At 40.2% G+C, this 20,188-nt stretch overlaps 1 protein-coding gene across 3 annotated transcripts in view; it reads left to right on the top strand.

The window, feature by feature from the left end:
- The first annotated feature begins 1,417 nt into the window (after nt 1-1,417).
- Nucleotides 1,418-20,188, top strand: part of RBMS1 (RNA binding motif single stranded interacting protein 1) — a 137,827-nt gene continuing 119,056 nt past the window's right edge. For 2 of the 3 annotated variants that reach the window (XM_042822158.1, XM_042822160.1), the window contains exon 1: nt 1,419-1,583. In XM_042822158.1, the coding sequence (XP_042678092.1) occupies nt 1,509-1,583 (75 nt within the window). In that variant the 5' untranslated portion in view covers nt 1,419-1,508. Of the gene's footprint in view, nt 1,584-20,188 lie in introns of all 3 variants that reach the window. The other variant, XM_042822159.1, reaches the window with a different exon arrangement.

Raw genomic sequence — 20,188 nt, forward strand, 5'->3', positions numbered from 1 at the left:
TTGTTCCAGCCATGCCTAAACACAAAACAAACAGGCAAACAAAAAAAAAAAAAAACAAAACCAAAAACAAACCCAAGTCCTCTCATACAGCTTTCCTGGAGAAAAAGCCATCTCACAAAGATGCAAGTAGTCTTCTAATTTGTGTGGCCAATAAACAATACACAAATTTCTTCTCTGGTAAACACTGTAAAGACATTTTAACTGGCCAGGTGAGCTGTCATGTCAGTTGTGTAATTGTCCTCTGCTCAGCCAGGCTTCAGATGAGTTTCTGCTTCCCTCCCGTTGTTCAGCTCCTCCAGGAATTCATGGCTGCAGAAAGGCCACCTTTGCTATTGTACTGGCACGTCTGCAAATCCTTAAGTTTTTAAATCCTTCTTTCTGCTGCTGCCACATTCAGCTTGGTTAACACTTGTACATCAGCAGTAGAGAAGGACCTTGCATATATGTTGTTAATAAGTGGTGCGGTAAGACAAACCCAAGTGATTAATGTGACAAAGAAGTGGCATCTGCTTAATATTCTGAGGATCAGTTTATCTTTGGGTAGAAAAGACACAGTTGTCAGAACTAAACCTGCTGGGTTAAATGTATTTATTATGAACACCGACAGATGAGGGGGTGTTGCTGGTACCCGCTTCTGATGTCTGGGAAATTCTCCTTCAGAGAGAAAACAGCCAACCGTGCCTGATATTGCCTGCAAGAGAAACTCTTCCTGCTCGAGGCTGAGGCGCACCCGGCACAGCTGGCACAAGTACAAATGCAAGGACGCACTAAGGACCAGACGGACAATTCGGTCCGGTTTTGCGGCTACCGTTCTGGTTTTAGCGCTGCTATTTCTTCTGCTCCTAACAGCCCAGCAGACCCTTCGCCGCCAGCCAAACGTAGTTGTCCGAAATGGTCCCCAGCCCTCCCGAAAACCCGCGTCCAGCATCACCGCTCTGCTTCGAGCCGCACAAAGGCGGTAACAAAGCCCAACCCGGCTAATTAGGTCAGAGCCGCGCCAGCTGCGGGCGCGATCACCGCAGCCCTCCCTCAGCCGAAGCTCCAAGCCCCCGCTCCGCTCCCCGCGGCTCGGCCCCGCGCTGTCCCCTGGGCTGCCCCGCCACCGGCCCGGCCCGGGGCTCACCCGGCGGGGCGCGGAGCGGGGCTAAGCACCGCCCCTCGCCCCCTCCTTCCCGCCTCCCGCTCGCCGCCAGCCCGGCCCCGCTGCCTGGTACCGCCGCCGCCGCCGCCCCGAGCGCTCCCCGCTCCGCAGCCGGCCCGCCGCTGCTCGGCCCGGCCGGGCGGGGACTTGGCAGCAACTCGCGGAGGAAGAGAGGGAGAGAGAGAGAGAGAGACCGAGAGCGCCTGCCCCCGCTGCCCGCTCCGCTGTGGCTTCGGGGCGGAGGAGGAAGGTCCGCGCTCGGCCGAGAAGCAGCAGCCGCCGCCAGCGAGGAGGAGAGACGGAGAGGCGGCCGGAGCCCCCTAAAGTGCCCCCCCAACCCTGCACTGCAGGCTACATTTCCAGCTTCATGGGCAAAGTGTGGAAACAGCAGATGTACCCCCAGTACACCACCTACTACTACCCCCAGTATCTGCAGGCGAAGGTATGGCACGGCCAGACGGGGTCTGGGGCGCGGACGCGGCTCGGGAGGGGGGGCGGGCTGGATAGTACGGGGGTCGGAGACAGGAAAGAGCCGGCGGCCCCTTCCTGCCGGCTCCTCGCCGCCGGCCCTCCGGACTCCTCGTCCTCCCGGCGCTCCCTTCCCCCGCACGCCCTCGGCGAAGCGGAGCTCCGCGGGCCCCGCCGTCGTCTCGCTTTGCGCGGGGAACGACCCAGAGTTCGGGCGGCGGCCCCGAGCCGCTGCTGTTCGCCGCGTTTTGGGCCGGGGAAGGGACGAGCTGCCGTGCGGCGGGCGGCGGGGCACGGCAGAGGCGCGCCGGTGGTGGCCGTCATTCCGCCTCGATGGGGACACCGCCGCCTGGCCGAGCGGGTCCGCATTGTCTGAGGAGTTGGACCTTTGTGAGCAGCCGCCTCGCAGTTTTCAAACTGGCTCAAAAAGGTGTTTAGGAGCCGGCTGTGGCGGTTTGTGCTGTCCGCGGGTAGCCCTCGTGCGCCGGAAAACGGACTTCAGCAGTTCTAACGGTGGTGAATCCCCAGCTTTTTGTCTTTTATACTATTTTTTCCCTCTCTCCTCTGAGGCTGTGGGGGCAGCCAGCCCTTACGCTGCTCTAGAAGCATCACGCTGCAAACTGGCAGATGCAGAGGTGGTTGCATCAGCTGTCTGGAACATTTAGCATAAGCCTCTCCAACCACCAGTGTCACTCCTCACAAATCAAAACGGACCCATATGAGGCTTCAATGTGTGAACTTTTTGTTAGAGGTTATAACTGTGCTGTGGTTTTATTTTTTCCTCCTTTTTTTTTTTTTTTTTTTTTTTTTTTCTCTCTTTTTTTTTCTTTTTCCCTCCATGGAAGTGCCTGGCCTGTATGGCAGTGAGAGGACAAGAATTCTCTTTATCTGCACATACGATAGGCTCTTCTGTTTATTGTGTCCTGTGATACTGTATTGTGAGATGTAATTTATAGTGCTTGGCCGAAAAATAAATTTGGTCTGACAGTCATGAGACATTTTACAAGTCAGCAGTGAGGAGGCTTTGAAATGTGCTTTCACATATACAGAAATTGACAGAAATACAATGAAGGTCGTTAGGTGATTTGAAGTGAGTAATTGTCTCTTACATGTGTAATTGACACCGGGCTAAATAGGAGAGTGTGTCACCATTTACAGATTGTGCCGCAGAGCAGTCGCTTCAGGACTCTTCAGATACGGATATTTCCATGCGTTATTTTTAGGAAAGTACAATGCCTGGCAGATAGCCCCTTGCATCACTCAGCTCTCCGATGCACGCCTATATCTGCATTCTCAAATGAGAAAATGCCTTTGTTCAGAAGCATTTTCTTTTCTGATTTTCTGCGGTGTTAGTAAGTTAGGAAGCGAGTCCGTACCACTGAGTACACATAAAGCAATGTCACTTGGCTTTCCTGACCTGTAAATAATTGAAGAGGGAGGAGAGCTCTAATAGCTTACTGTAGTTACTAGGGTATGATCCTAGAAATCCATGATCCTATGAGAAAGCTTGATGGACCATCTTCTGAAAACGTTTCCTGTTCAGGTAATTTAATATTGATTTGCATTACAGTCAATGACATCTTCAAAGCATCTTGCAGTCTTCGCTATGAAATGATAGGGCCTGAAATCATGTTACTTTGTTTCAGAAGGGAGAGTGCACAGCCGTTTGACCTACACAGATGAAATCAAATATCTGGGATCTGAAGTCCCCTCTTTTGAGAGATCTTGGTTGTTTTTTTTTTTAAAAAAAAAAGAAAAAAAAAAGAAAAAAAAAGAGGAAAAAAAAAAAAAGAACAGGTGGGCCATTGCTGGGGCAGGAGGGCCAGTAATCCTGAGTTTTGACATTCAAGCATGTAGGATTCAGTAATGGAAGAAATCTCATTATGGACCCTCTCTGAAAAAATAATTTAATTCATCTTTTCCAGTTGGTATATCTTTAGATTCTAAAAGGAGAGCCACTGCCCAGTACTCTAAATATTTCAGTAATTCTGAAGAAACCTTTGGTTCTTGTCAAACCTGCATTAGAATAGAACTGAACAGCCTTTGCTGTCTGTGTGATGGGTGATGGATGGTACATGGTCACACGGGGGGAAGGAATTGATGCTGAGGCTGGAAGTTTTGCTTCCCATCTTGTCCTTCCTTAAGTGATGAAGGAAAATCTGCTGACTAATAAACCACAAATTGATAATTAGGAGATGACAGGAATTACTTGAGAATGGATATATATATATATATATATATATATATATATTTCAATTGAGAGCTCAGAAATACTCATTAGATGTTGCATGCACTGCTAATGGTTCTTAGGGTTAAATGTGATATGGTCAACTGTTTTAATTGCTACAAAATATGTTGCACATTTTAAAAACAGATGTTGTGTTTATCTGTTATGATCCTCACAGTCTTATCCATGAAGCAGTGAAGCTGTTTCAGTCAGATATTCTGGGAAGAAATACAAACAGTTGCTGTGATTCAGCACCTCCTTCCCCTTAATTGGGCAGAGTTCAGCATTGAAAAAGATGAGGGAGGACACAGACTTAAATAAAATGAACAAAATAAACATTGGAAGAAGGTGTAAGGCTTCTAATATGAAAAATCATCACGGCAATGAAATTAGAAAGTTTGAAATGGTTTCAAGTTAAAGCTTTTACAACCGCTTGCATTTTCTGGGCTTACACCATTTTTTACCCTATTTTATTCAATTAATATCTATTAATTTTTTTGCATCTTCTAATAAGTATATTTTTAGGACAGTTCCTGTATTGTAATGTTGCTTGGCATGTCAGAGAGCATAAAAAATATTTGTGAGTCCAATAAACATCAACATTTTAGCAAATTATGCTAATTAAGATGTGTGTGTTTTACAAAACCTTAAATGCCATTCTGACTGATAGGCATGCCAGGCAGGTGTTGTAACAATAGCAAAGCAGCTGGAGTGCAGATAAACAAATATAAATGGGCATCACTAGGCTGCACCTTGTTTGTTTTGGTCAAGTAAGAAACAAATGGGAATTTCTGCTTTGTTTTCCTTTACCTGCGTATCTAAAGGAGTTCGGGGACACAGTGCACATTGATTTTTCAAAGACTCTGTGCTAGCTGTCCGTATTGCTGTTTTCGTTAGAGAATAATATGACAATATAACTGTCTAATTCTAGTGATGGATTTCTGCATCATAAAGCAGATTTTCTTAGTGTAAGGAAGTGTTTGTAGAAAAAGACAATGTTTCCTATGGAGAGCTTGATTTATTTGAAGTGCAGGTATCTGATAGCAATAGATAATAGTTAATGATTGTATTCTATCTCTTTCATGTGGTATTAGATTATAACAACTCAATTCCCAAACATTGTGAATTTTGCTAAATTAGTTTATGTGGTCCTTCTAACTGTGTCAATTGGTGGCTGCAAAATGAGTGCCCTGGCAGTTAGGAGAAGAACTAATACTTCCAGAACTGTGTGTAGGTTTGTAGGCAGTTCTATGGATGGATAGAAACAGGAGGTGAGCAGGCAGATCCTATCGTGTCAAAAATGTATTTTCAGGCTGTTGACAGCAAACTTTAAAATGGGAACGTCGAGTTTTTGTGCAAACCTGTTGATGGCAAAGTGGGACAGCAGGTAAAAGGAGCCTTGCTGTAATAATGCTACAAAGCAGCTAGGAAACTTTCTTTTTAGGAGGCTGTGGGTAATCCACAGTTCAGCGTCCAGGGCACAGAGCTTACAGACAGATGGAGGAACTGCTGGTTCTAGAGCAGAAGCTGCAGAGCACCCTGATGGTTTGTTGCTGCTGATTGCCTTTCCTCAGCTTTCTGTGCCCAGCACAGGTCTGCTGCCCTCTAAAGAGTGTTACTGGCTTCTGAACTGTTTTAAGGATGATTACCAGTTCTGATCAGTTTTGTTTATATTTATTGCATTTGTACTATGAGTGCAAAATCTGTACATAGTGAAAAGCAAGTTGGGTTTATAGGAACACAGAGAATGGGTGAATGTGTTTATAAGGTCTGATAGAAATAATGTACGCACCTGTGGAGTTTTTAATTGTCCATAATTCTGCATCTCTCTGGTTCTGGGCAGGGCTTGGAAATCCATAGAGGAGTGGGGTGAGGGGAAGGACAGGTTTGCTGCAGGCAGATCTTTTTTGTCTCCACACAGATACATGATCCCATTATCCTCATTAGCCTCTTGAATGTGCTTTTTCCTATTCCTGCAAGGCAAAGGTTTTATTGTGTTCCATAGGTGTAACTACCCAAAGAACTCCTTCTGAAAGGGCACCACATTGTGGAAGGGAAAGAAATGTAATGTATACCAATTTTAAGAAATACTTGAAAGTACTGGACGTGATCCCTTCATGCCATTAAATAATCTCGGGGGATGTAAAAAATGGAGAAGGGAAGAGTGTTCCCCATGAACAGCATCTTGTCTTTTCCTAAGCATCCATGCCAGAATTGGGAGTGCTTGTGTCCATCCATCAGAGAGGTCACTGGCTTTTCGTGACTGACCTCAGTGGCTGGTTTATGTAATCATTCCTGCTACCTTCGTTTGAGTGGAAATCTCTGTCCTTGTCCCAGTTACAGCTCCTTTTAACTTTTGAAGTTTAGTTTGGGTAGCTTGCTGTGAACTAGAAATATGTTCTTCAGAAAGATAATTCTTGTATTTTCAGAAGTTGAATCCTTATTAGAAATGGATCAGGCAAAGTTTGCACGTTGTTCTGCATGCATTTGTCCTCCTTGCCTTGAAATACTCCAGTTTTGCCTTGAATTATTCTGTACCAGGGCCTCTCTTGAGATGTAATGTCAGATAAGTCTAATGGGTAAATACACATTAGAAGCAGGACGTGACCAGATATGTTGCTAATAGCAATAATTTAAAGATTGAGCCCAGATACTCCTGGAATCATGGCATTGTTTGGCGGAGTGAGGAAAGATGTGTGTGTATGTATTGCGAGTTTAAGTGTATCACCACTGTAATTTTGTAAATCACTCTAATGATGGTAAAGATACACTCAGTGCAGAAACACTTCACAGTACCTTCATCATGAAGACTGGCTTCATTAAGTCAACGTGAGTTTTGCTTTTGATTTCATACAAGCAACGTTTTATTTCTTTGAAATTTGATTCATGCTTGGGATCTGCTGATTATGTTTAATTTGGAGGTGATTTGCAATAACATGCTATTCGTAATTCTGGAAGAGACAAAGTGAGGCAGTGTGACATGTAGATGTTGTGCTCAAGGCTGTGATCAAGGAGAGGCAGTGATGGTGCCCTTAAGATGTGCCTGTTTTGTATGTTTTGCTATGGAATCGTTTCAGAGATGTTTTAAAAAGCCATGACTTTCCTGCCTTAATGCAACTTCCTTAGGGGGAGGAATGGTATAAATAAATATGCGCTTAGAGGCTGAATTTGCAAATTACGAAGAAAAAATATTTTCCTCACATCATTAATGGCAGAAATGACAGATTCTTATTAGCTTTGTAATTTCAAGAAGTTTGAGACTAAACTCATCCCTGGAGTACGCTGTGCTTGGGGCTTAATTTGATACTGCATGATTGGCCTCATTTAACAAATGTCAACAAAATCTCAGTCCCTCTACTTGATTCAGTAGTAACTTTACTGCTAGTGTATGAGTCAGATCCTGAGCCCAGTAATATTATGAGATTGACTTTTACACAGAAGTGGTAACCCAATACATGGCTTGGAAAAGGCTCAAAAAGCTTATTCAGTCCTGTTTTTCTGTTGTGCTTGGTTGTTTTCTCCCCAGGCACCAGGTATATTCCAAAACTATGTTCAGATCATTTTTTCAGTAATCAGGGTCTATGCAGTAAGTGGGCAACAACCATAGGAGATGGGAATTGTGTGGCGTGTCTGATTTGTACCAATGTATTTTTTAGCTCTACCTTCAGTGCAGTATCCCTAGGCAGTCATGAAAAGTGTGCAGTAAGTTTGTGGGGGAGAAGTTAAATTTCTTTCAATAAAATAGTGCTTTAAAGTATGTTTTCTTTCACAACTTTACTGTTACTTTTGGTAATGACTGTAGTTTTCCCCATTAAACCAAAGCTGAGCGTGCTGTGTTTGGAGTCTTACTCTTATTTGTAAAGAGGAGTGTGCTCTTCAAAATGCTTTGCTTCTGCTTTGAGCATAAAACTGCAGGTCTCAATCAATGATGAAATTTCCTGTGAGTAAACTTCTAAGTTTTCACTTCGTGCTGAAGGAACATGGAGATTTGCCAAATTATTGAAAATTTCCAGTGGAGATTAACACAATGTAATATAGCACTCTTTAAAACAATTTTTCCATAAAACAATACATTTCAGGCAAATATCTATTTAGGGTGTACATAAATTAATCAAAATGAAACAAACAAAGACCTGAGAGAATTGCTAGCATGCTTTGTAGCCCAGCGATCTATGCTATCGATGTTGATTCTAGATCCATCAGTCTTACTCAGATAATTGATGCTACTCATTCAGTGCTCCTAATGAAGTACACTTGCGGTATCAGTGAAGAGATTTGTACAAAGGCATGGGAATAAACTGGAAAATGCAGCTTGGTACAGTTGCATTTTCAGTTGCAGCCTTCCAAGTAGTCAGAATCAAGAATAAATAACAATTTAAAAATACACTGTTCTTCCTGAAATGATGTTTTTAGTTTGGGAAAGATACAAGATACATGTTCAAATCTAGCCAAAGGCTTGCCACAAATGGTATGATCATTTTTTGTTGTATTGCTTATGTGTTCTACAGCCTGTGCAAAGCTGTGGTCATAGCTGTCTGTGGGAAAAACACCTGCTTATTCAGAGAAGTGAAAAATGTTGGACAAATGTGCTGATAAGAATCTTTTTATCTGAGTTTAATTTGTTTCAGTCAGAACACAGGCATACAACAAATTCAGCTCATATTTACTGTAGCTAATAGGTGGTAATTATTATCTGCCTTCATGTACTTGCTTAGTAATCTTCTGCTGAAAATGCAGAACTCTGCCTTTAAATGTAATTTTGTTAACTTCTAAGCTGAGTTATATTGTTATATTGTCTCATAACCGAGGGAGGCTAAGAGCTTGGCTTGGACATGGGTACCACGGTTCTCATTTTTCATGATAGCCTTGGTAAGCTACTTTGCTTTGTTCATGGTATGTATTTATGCTGTATTTATGCTCAATTGCTCTGACTTGATGAAAATATTTCAAAATATATTTCAGCTAAATTTCTGAAGTTTTACTATACGTGTAAAGCCTGTGAGAATTGCTTCGAAGTCATTTCAAGTAGATAGAGTGCTAACCTAGAGTGTTCCACATGACTCTGCACTGAAAGTGAGAAGTTGGTCCGCTGTCCAGGGGTAGCAGGAATGGGTTTCGCTTTGTGGCTTTTACTACAGGTTAAGAACTGAATTCCCTTCCTTGTCTCTTGGCAACACACGCTGTCACAATTTCTATGGCAGTTTATAGGCTGTGGCAGTATCTGTGACCTCTTCTGTCCCTCAGGCCATAGCTACATAATCACTTTAATTTTACATAGCTATGCACAGCAGCCAAAAAGGGCAGTCTTGTCTTTCCCCATTGCCCCGGGCAACTCATTCCTGCCCCTTCCTGAGTGCCAGTACTGGCATGGTCACTCACTGAGCTGAATCAAGAAAACTAACCCCCAAACTCCCAAATGTAATGTATTATTGCAGTCCAGCAACTAATGAGATACCTGAAGAGCTGGAGATTTTCATGGTGGTGGGGTAAATTTGTGCCCCCAAAATAGTATACCCGCTCATCTCCTGCTTTCGTACAGCAAAATGATGTTGCTTGCTTCTCTGTTTACAAATTTTTCCACGTCCTTAGCAGCAAGGATGAAGGATCCAAACCAAAGGAAGATATAACATAGCTCATAGGCAACCTGTATCTATTGACTGCACAGTAAGTAGGCAGACAGCTACTAGCATCATTTTGTATTAATTTATTTCTCATTTACTGTTTTAAATTGAGTTTGATAATTGGTGCAGTGAATGTTTAAAAATGAAACAGTTCAATCTGTGTTTCATTCTTACAACAATGAATGTGGGGGAAAGTGTGAAATACGTTGCTGAAAGTTCTTAAGTTAGGTGTAGGTCTATGAGGAAGAAAGAATTGAAAGTAAAAGAGGCTTCCAGGGGCCTTGTAGCATAATGTTACATCTAACTTTCCATTTTCTGCACAGTGCAGCATTGATATTTTATTTCATTCTGGGGAGAGAGGGGGGAAGGCTGGCACTTCAAATTAGCAGCAGCTGTAGAATTAAGACAAGGGTGTTAGTGACTCATTTGGAAAAGTACTAGCTAAAACATTCTGTCTCCTAGAAAAAACATTTAGGAAAGGTTTGTGATAGAAACTTTGAGTTCCTTGAATAGTGCCTGTGACCTTCTGGTTTCTTCCAGTTTTGCTTTAGACAATTGCATTTTAAAGTGAGAGGAATTTTATAGGAGTGTTACGGGGTGGGGAACATCTTTGCTCACAGGGCCAAAGCCTCCAGAATTCCTCTTAGCTCTTTTGACCCAGTCAGCTGTCTGAAAGTTCAGGTTCGTTGATTGTTCCAGGTGGAAAAATAAATTAGTAATAGTCAGTTGTTCTTTTGACACAGCTGAGTTATTTTGCTTTGTTCAATGCAGAGCAGAAGGGCTCAGTTTCTTCCTTCACCCCAGAGGCTGCGTTGGGAGTGTGCTGCTCAGCCTCAGGCCTGTTCCAGCAGAGCAGCCCCCCGCTTGTCCCGGTGCGAGGGGCTGTGTGTGTAAAGCAGAGCTGATGTAAATGTGCTAAGCAGGCCAGCTGTGATATAGGCACCTGCAGTGCTCCACTGGTTGTTGACCTCCAAGCAGGGAGTGACCCATTAACTGGGGGTGCTGTGAGCCTGACCATTTCAGTGTCATTCCCATATACTTGTCCACCCATCCAGACCATAATGTCCAGCCTTGGGTGCAATAGTATAGAGTGAGAACGTATCGAATCCTTTCTGGAATCAGTGGGAATGACATCCGCTGCCCTCCCCTGCCGGTAGATCTGGTAGTTTTCTCACAGAATAGTCAATTGGGTTCAAGGCAATAGGTGCAAGTTGTACATGAGAAAATTGTACTTAGATATGAAGAACTTTTTTCTTGCCTTGAGCGTGGCCAAGCACCTAAACAAGGGCAGAGAGAGACTGTGGTGTTTCTGTCCTTGTGCCACCTGCTCTGGCTGAAGCTGCTCTCAGAGAAAGTTGGACTGGATGACCTCCAGGCATCCCCAACAAACTAAGTTAGCTGTTATCCTAAGAAGTACGCTCTGGTAACTGTATCATCAGTGCAACTGGCTCTAAAGTAACTGTTCCTTCAGTGTTTCCTCCTTGTATGCTGTGGTATGGCATTTGGAAGAGAAAGGTATAGAAGGAATAATCTTTTTCTTTTTATGTGTATTCTACAAATATGCAAACGTCATTTCAGTAATCTCTTCAGCATGTAAATTCCTTTATCCCATTTGAGCAAGTATCATATACAAGCTGCTTAAAATTTATGATTTTATGTTTGTCTGTTTACTTTTCTGCTGTCAGGGTATTGTAGTACTACAAAAATGATGTTGTAGGTTGTGACAGACATGTATATCTTCTCATATCAATTTACTTCTTTAGGCTGATGTTTCTTTTTCTTGCATCAAATATGAATTTGCTGATAAGCTTTTATCTTGCACATGGATTAAAAATAATAGTAGTAAAAACAACAACAACAATTAACTCTAAATTAAATCTTGTTTCTGTACGAGCAGATACTGTTTACAGAACAGCGAAGAGGACTCAGGAGAGCAATGTTGTGACTTTTTGGTAGAGAAAGCAGGGGAAGATTGAGTGTGTTGCCCTTGCTTTACAGTTCAGCTGTGTCTCACATGTCTTTTCTTGGAAATTACAGTAAGTTCATCAGAGGTAGAATTTATGGATGTCTGAACAGCTTCCAACCCGCTCCTCTAGCCCACTCTATTAGGACTTCTCTTTAGCGTCTGTTATATACTCACTCCCTCGTGTGTTCTAAGGATTTTCACTGGAAGGTATGGTAATTGGAAGGGGATCCCAAGCCCTGAAGTTAATCCTTAAGATGTTGCTTCTAACGGAAAACAAAGAACCCACACCAGACCACAAACAAACAAAAACCCAATAAAAACAATCAAACAAACGATCAGTTTTAGTTAGCAGCCCAGCTGATGATTAGAAAAAAAAAAAATTCATAACCCACCAAATGTCAGGTTTGTTGTTGTTGTTGTTGTTGTTGTTTTTTCCACCACACTGCTAAGGTGTGACTGTGGTTGTTCATTTATTCTGAAAATCAGTTTCCTTGTTTGTTGCCAGAATATATATTTAGAGGTAAGATAATGTTGGCCTTCAGATGACTTCCTTGATGCACGACAGTGGCATTATTGCTTCAAGTTATCATAAAGGAAATGGGATTACTTTAATGAACACTTCTTTATTTCCTTCTTTATCTTAGCTTGTTTACCTTGATGGTGGCTGGGCTATCTGAACATAAATGTGAAGATTTTTATAAAAATTTAAGATTGAGGAGATATTTGTGCTCCTAGGAGTTTTAAATGCTATTTTTGGACTTCTATTTAGTTGTACGTCTGAGACTGGAAAGATATCTAATGTTTAACACTTACATGCAAAGTAGCTATGCGTCTTTCTGGGAGGAAAAAAAAAAACAGCCCACACTGTAAAAATGAAAGAATGACAGACGCTTACTTTGTCGTACTGCCCCAAAAGATGCAGAAAAGCAGCTACACGTATTTTATATCTGTTACCACTTTCTTTCTTTTAAAAATGGGAGTGGAGTTCTGTGTCAAATTAATAATTGAATAATGGAGAAATGAATAATAAATACTCATTTTTCAACTCATATGAAATACAGTAGGCCATTTTTCATGCTTGCTTGTACCCTACTCATCTCTGTGAAGAATAGCATAAATGGCTCCTCTTGCTGATATTTATATCAAGTCTAAAAATACATATAGGTTGAACGTGTCGATACACAGCTCCTGTATTTTTATGGAGTGCATCTTCTTAAGAGTAGGACTTTATCTGAGTGTCTTCTCCAAACATTTATTCCATTTTTGTCATTAGTAGAAAGTGTGCTTCATCTCATGCAGCTGTTGTTGTCAAGGGAGGTTGCTACAGATCCCTGTGTTCTGGTAGCAGTTGCTAACATTGCATATACAATTTTGAAATGTGCTAGATATAAAGTTTACTTCAGATTTATGTGCCAACTGTTAGGAAATATTTGCTGTTGATTCAATTTTCTTAATGGACTAGGTATTATTACTCTTGGATTCTTGACAATGTGGTGTCTACTCTGCAGAGTGGTCTGTAATTCAAGATATTGGGCAAACTAGTGATGTACGTATGTATGTGAATTATTTATTAAATATCCTGGGTTGCTGGCTGTGTGTAATGAAAGCATTCGTGTAAAATGGACACTTTGCTGTGATTTTTGTCATAAATTAATACTATGGTCCTTCTGTTAACACTGATAGTGAACTACATGCGTTCTTTAATTTCATGTCCACAGAATCTTGTCTTTGCAGAAAAATCATGCAGGAGGATCTTCATCTTATTTTTTTTTTTTTTTTTTTTTTTTTTTGCAAGCTAATCTTGAAAAACATTATAACATTATCTGTATTTATTTCACTACAGCCTCACATTTTTTCAATTTAAATGAAGTAAATAAAGAATTTCCAGGCTGTACCAGAGAATTGTTTATGCCAGCCAAAGCTGAATTCAGGAGCCATTTAATGTGGGTACCTTGGAGATAGAGAAGGCTTTCTGATATCAGGGGTTGCTGTATACCAGTGTGAGCATTTCTACTCCGTAATTACTGGAGGACTTCAGGAGACTGAGCTGGGCTTTCTGGGAGCAGAAAACTGAGAGCCATGCCTGGGAATGGCAAGCACTTCACAGCTATGTGAGGATCTTTTGATAATTGGTACTTTTAGGAATAGTATCTGGAAAAGAGGGAAGAAAGAATCAAGACACCAGTTTGATTACAGTGCCGAAGTACTTTTGTTTCTGCACTTGTATGTAGCTGTGGCTTCAATGAAGCACCAGAGATCTTTGGGCTGGTGGCCTGAATGCAGAATTGGGGGTGATCCACTGGGCCCATTGGCCTGGTTTTCTTCACACCTCCAGAACTGAGCCTGTCCCTTAAAGTGGACTAAATTGTCTCTAAACCTGGCTGTAGGCCCATCTTTTTAGCCTTGTTTTGTCATTTGAGGTAGGAAAAGAAGAAAACATGAGAAATACAAAACAAGACAGAGGGAAAGCATGAGAAGTAGTTTTTGAAAGAGGTAAATTGCTGTAGAGAAAAGATAAGGGAAAAGAGTAAGGCAGAAAGGGCAGGAAAGAGAAAGGGCAGAGAGCTGAGCAGAGAAGCTGAGCCTTGTGTGCCAGAGCATGGCATGAGAAGGCAGCTCTGGCTGCCAGGCTGCCTGGGGAGAGCTGCCTTGCCCACAAAAGGGGATTTAAGACAGCATTCTGCAAGAACTCGCTTTGGGCACTGCTAAAGTTCAGCAAAAATTAAAGGTTATTCTACAAAAACAATGGAAATTTGGAGGATAGACAGGCAAAACCTCTGGGAAATGTCTCATTTCATGTAGATTTTGAGAGGACAAAAGGGACAAATTTGGCAGTTACCTTTGCCTCTAATCTGGTGTGGCCATACTGTGATGCTGTGGAAATACCTTACAGAGGTAAACTTATCAGCCTTTGCTATTTCATCTTATTTCTTGTAATTCCTAATTTTTTTTATTACTCTGAAAATAGGTAAGCACTCCTTGAGCACGCTTTTAAGTGCCATGGTGATGTTATTATTCTTTTTAATAGTTAATATTTTTATAAATTCTCTTATTCTGGTGGGTCTGGCATCAATCCAAGCACAAGAAGTATACGGTGTAGTAAAGACTAAAGTAGAAACAGTTGGCATCCGCTTGGCAGGCAGATTTTATCACTAGACTGAATCACACACTACTCTTGGCAAAAGTGGCTAAACAAAAGAAATCAGAAAGCACCCATCTCAATATTAAAAAAAAAAAAGAGTTCAGTTGAAATTATACAGTCAATAGCAGCCCAAGTGAAATTATAACAACATGTTTTCATGTTTTTAAACTTTGCACATAGAGCCATGCCTTCTCATATTAAGGTTTTCATCATTCATTTGCACTGTGGGTGCGATGCCAGAACCCTTCTGTGTCTGAGCGTGCTGCTCTGGTCATGTGTCAGTCAGATGGAAAATCCGAGGCCAAGGTCCTTGCTGGCAGCCTGAGCTCAGGCTAGAAATAACAGCACAGCCTGCTTTGGTGAGCTGAGATGGGCTTTCTCTTCAGATTAAGATCACTTGTAGGGAAAAGCAAGACCAAGAGCAGGTTTAAAGTGCTAACGTCGCCACCAGAGAACAGTGTTTTCTGTTCCTCAAACAGAGATGGGACACGTTTGCATGTTTTAATTCATATTTTTTTGTGATGGCCAGAATGTCTCTCCACTTTGTGGTAATTTCTGGCGGTGGTGCAAATGATGGTTTTACAGAGAGGTAACACAGAGCGTGTGTTTTCTGCTGGCCTACTGCTACAGATACACAGTCCAAAGAAGGGCTTTAGTGTTATGAGGAAGGAGTCCGAACAGTAGATAATGATTCCTCACTTTGCGTGTGCTATCCTGAAGCTACAACTTGTTGAAAGAAGATAACTTTTATTTTCTTCAGATTTAATCTCTCTCTTTTTTTTTTTTTTTTTTTTTTTTTCTTTTTTTGTGACGTTTGGTTTTGTTTCCATTGTTGTTGTTCTTTTTTTTTTTTAACCAGTAGTTGTATTTGTGGTGCCAGCCTACGAAAAATAATAAAATTCCTGCATTTTGTCATCACATAGTTTTGTGCTGCATTTCTCATGTGCAGTGATCCTCCAAGAATGTTTTTTGGCATCTAATTGCTTGATTCTGACAGTAGGGTTCTTTGAGAGACAACTGCTTTGCAGGCATTGTACACAATACCAGCACAGCGAGCGCTGGTGGGAGGCCAGGTATAAGGATTTATTAAGTATTCTGGAATAATTATCCCCAAATAATTTCAAGTGAGTGGGGCTTTCTTCTTCAATAAAAGTACCATTGTCCAAAACAGCTTAATCCACTTTCAAAGCCAGCTAAGTAAGAAAAGGCATTCTTACTCTGAAATGTGATTGCCTTCTCATGGAGTTACTTACAAGTGTTCTTAACTATTTTCCCTTTAATCTGATACAATTTGTATGGATACACAAGACTTCAGTTCCTATTTTTCAAGACTGAGCTTCATGTGTTTGGAAACAGTGATGTAAGCGCTCTGAAGTCTTAGAGAGTAAAAATTATCAAAGGTGCAGAATATTGATGCTAACAAGATTTAGACCTTTTCCACACTGAAAAAATCAGTAAAAGTTTAAGGAAAGAAAAATATAATGCAAGTTGTAAGGAAATAGTTTTGTGGAATTAGTGAGTATTATGAATTCCTGTATACATGTCCCTCTATGTGCATGTCCATTAACAGAGATTATTTTGGAGTAGTTCTGGTGAGTTTGTGAGTGTAGACAAGACTTAATTGAGCAAATATGGTGCACTAAGCTCATGTAAATGAAAACTCCATTAACTGCATTGTCCTCTAATTAATACTTTTAATAGTTTTAATTAGATGGCTAAATCCAATAATACCAGAAGTAAATAAATGCATAATGAATATTCATTCACTTCTCTAAGTGAGAATTTTGCCTGTGTGCACTATTCAGAATTGGGCTCCAGCGCACTTAGGAGAATGCAGATGAGATTCTCTGCATTCTTTTTGATGTCTTCTTTCTTAAAAATTGTAACTACTGAGGTTATATGAAAGTCTGGAGTTTAATTTTGTTTTGGAAAGTTGCTAGATTATGCAGTAGGGAGGCATACATGTAACGACTTGAATGTGTGTACCATAAATATATGAACACCTTTATTTTTAATAATAGTTTTATAAATAAAAGCTATACTACACAGAAAATGGATGTGAAGTAGCTTAACTTTATAAAAAAAACTACCGTGATATATACACATAGATGTATTTAATTTAATTACACTAAGCATTGGCATGAGACACAAACTCTGCTCTGTAATAGCTGTGTAATTGGAGGGGAATGAAGCTAAAGAAGTAACATAGTGTTTTACTCAAAAACAAAAACAAACAAACAAAAAACCTCAGCTAAAGTCTAGATTTCAAAGAGAATTGCGCATTTGCATCCCAAGGCAGAAATTGGCCGTGTGCTGGGAACCACAGAATCTCTCAAGGTAATACTTCATAACTATGGAATGTATCCCATGACTGATATGTAGCTGAGAACGGAGAATCAAATTACACATTAAAATAGTTGGAATTAAATATATTACTAGTAGAAGAGAGTAATTAGGTTGGGTAACGAGCATAATGTCAGACCAGTTACAAACCTGATAGGGAACAAAGCAACAAATACATTTCATTGTCAAAATGACTATATATGTGCACACCGTATTTCCAACAAAATTAGACGCTCTCTTTTTTTCTAGTACCTCACTTATATCAAATTTAATCAGCTTTCAGCTCAGTGCCACAATTCTTAAAATGCTTAATTGTGGGAGTAGTGTTTGGAAGTATCACATAGTTAGGAATATTCACATGATTTCAAATTTGAAGTTTTATCTGATCCCTGTAGGTCAAGCCCAAACTATTTATCCTGCCTTTACCATAGATGTGCATTTTCTGTGTTCTGACAAACGTAATTATTATTAAGTTGTGTGGGACTTTGCCTAAGTATTCAAAGGTATGTAGCTGAAGAAATACTATAGTGGATATTCTGTTATGTTGCAGTATGACAGCTAATTACAGAAAGCACATCTTGCAGTACTCATCCCTGATGAGGGATTTCACATGAAGGCTATATGTTTATTTCAAATCTTGTAGTTGTTTCTTCAGTGAAATTTCACCTCCATGCTGAATGTATAATACAGAAGCACTTATATAATAGAAACTTGGAATGCTGTAAATGATGTCCTTTGAACACTAAATGAACTCTCTTCTTTTATTGAACTTCAGTTTGGAATGTAGTGTTCTTTGTCTCATAATTGTCAGCCTACACACACCCAGACTGCAGTTCTAATAACTCTCCCTTGAAGGAGCACATATGTCCCTTTTTTTTTTTTTTTTTTTTTTTTTTTTTTTTTTTTTTTTTTTTTTTTTTTTTTTTTTTTTTTTTTTTTTTTTTTTTTTAGGCATCAGTTGTGTATTTTTGTAGTTGGAAGCTGTCTTTACATTAACAAAAATAACTTCATAATGATTATACATTAGAGCTAATGGTGCCAGTTGTACAGTATTCTGTGCTTGCGTACTTGTTGGATCATGATTATTTTCGGACGAGCTGTATAGCTTGTGGAAATATTAAGTGGTTTTTTTTGCTCCATTAAAATATTCATCAACATGTTTGCTAAGCGTGCGCTTTCATTTTTATTAATCTATTGTTGCCATTTATTAGGCTGTGATGAATATATTCACCAGGCAAGGTAGCAAAAGGTAACAGATCCGTTTTCTGTCTAGGAAAATTACGCACAATAAAAATAATATTAGACTGTGGCTCTGGAGGGGCTTCTCATTATTCTTTAAAATAGAAAGGTCAGCCTGGTGTGATATCTGTGTTCCAGTATAGCTGAATATTCAAAACAAACAAACCTACAACAGCAAAAATTGTCATGTAAAGTTTAGCGTAAGAAGCATAAGCTTCATTATCATGCTGATCTGGATGAATCTTAAAGATTGTTTATAGTAAGGTCTGGAGAGTTGCCTAGCACTGGAGCATACACAATTAAACAACAGAGCTGAACTTTTCTTTTGTGTCAGCATATGGCTAAAAGACCTCCATTGTACTCATATGATCGTCATTCTTGGAACTTACAACATAAACAGGAATAGAGAACATTCACTTGTAGCTCTATCCCATGATAGCTGTGCTCACTAGGGGTCAGAACTTTACGTTTTCACCAATAGAGCTTAAGAAGTAAAATAGTTGTAAGAAAATGATAGTAGGGGTGTAGTAAATATGAACTTACTTTTGCAATGTGAATGTGTACCTATGTGAATATGTGGATTGCAGACATGGAATAATGGGCATCTGACATATTGGGAAATTAATTTTGATAGTGCTTGTAAACCCTTATGCCTGTGACTAATAAGCATCTAGGTATTCATCCTTTCTTTGGCAGTGTAACCCAAGAAAAGCAAACAAATTTATACTAGAGTAGCAAGCCAGTGTTTAGACTTTAAAAGAGGGTAATCTGAATTGGAATTTCAGGTTGGCTTGTCGTTAGTCGTATAAATACTTGTGTTGTGCACTATAAGAGCAGAAATTTCTAGAATCACCTATATGGTTTTATAATCAGTCTGTGCTTTTTTCTAATTATTTAAAAAAATTGGGATTTTTGTGTATGTATATGTCAGAATAGCTCTTACGTGCTTGTAGCTAATGCTACCTCATTAATTTGCTGCACTCTGTTTCTGTTGAGCTGCTTGTGTAGACACCATAACTCAGGGAATACTTTTAATGAAGAACTGTTAATATTAATGGCTGCAGGTAAAAATCGAATCTAATGTAGGATGTGAATTTAAATGTGCAGTATATGACTTGCTTAAATCTAGGACAATTAAGTAGGTTGCAGGCAGCTGATGACACTGCAGAAAGCTGAGCACTAATTCTATTACATATGAAAAATGCTCAGAACTTTTATCAGCATTCAGAAGAGAAGTCCAGTTCAAAGCTTATGAGCAAGTTATAAACAGGAATGCTTCAAATCTGTTTTCTTTCAAATACTCTTTTTTTTAAAAAAAAGTGAGACCTTTTGACTCTTGCCTTGTGATGTAATAATGTTAATCTGCGCCATTTCAGATCATCATAGTACTTGCTCACTGAGTAATAAAAGATTTTTGCAATATTTGTACACTTGTAATTAAAATGTTTGAATGATGCATTCTCTTCACTTTCACTGAGCTGTGTTTTACTGCTCATTGACCAAAAATTATTCACACTATTGTCTGAAATTGCAGTCTATTACAGTTATGATAGAATAATTATATTCTACTCTACTAGAGCTGGTGGCAAGACGAATAATCATCACTTTATGCTCACAGACCTTCAGTGGCATCTGCTCTGGAATATTTTTTTTCATTTTGGGAAGCATGGCACCTCATTAGTGGATGGTGATACAGCTGGGAGTGGCAGCAGGCGAGTACTGCTGCTTCCCACAGCGAAATCAGGAGCCACGCATGGGTCCCTGTGTGAGTAGTGATAAACAGATTCGTTAGCAATCCCACCGTGTGTTTGCTATCAGTTGTAGGTGGGGCTCTTCTAATCACCTTCAAGAAGCTATTATTGTTTCTGAATATTTAGGAATTTTACTACCATTAAAATAAATTTTCTCAAATTACTTTCATTTGAATCAGGACTTATATTGCCAATTACTGCCAGTACCTTTCTCCCCTATTTTTAATACAAAAATGTTCCTCTGGTATCTAGAGATATCACATTGTGAGTTCTTTTTGATTTAGATGGAT

This window comes from Centrocercus urophasianus, unplaced genomic scaffold (genome assembly GCF_019232065.1).
Source record: "Centrocercus urophasianus isolate 14NV4802_14NV808 unplaced genomic scaffold, USGS_Curo_1.0 seq_20, whole genome shotgun sequence".
Lineage (NCBI taxonomy): Eukaryota > Metazoa > Chordata > Aves > Galliformes > Phasianidae > Centrocercus > Centrocercus urophasianus.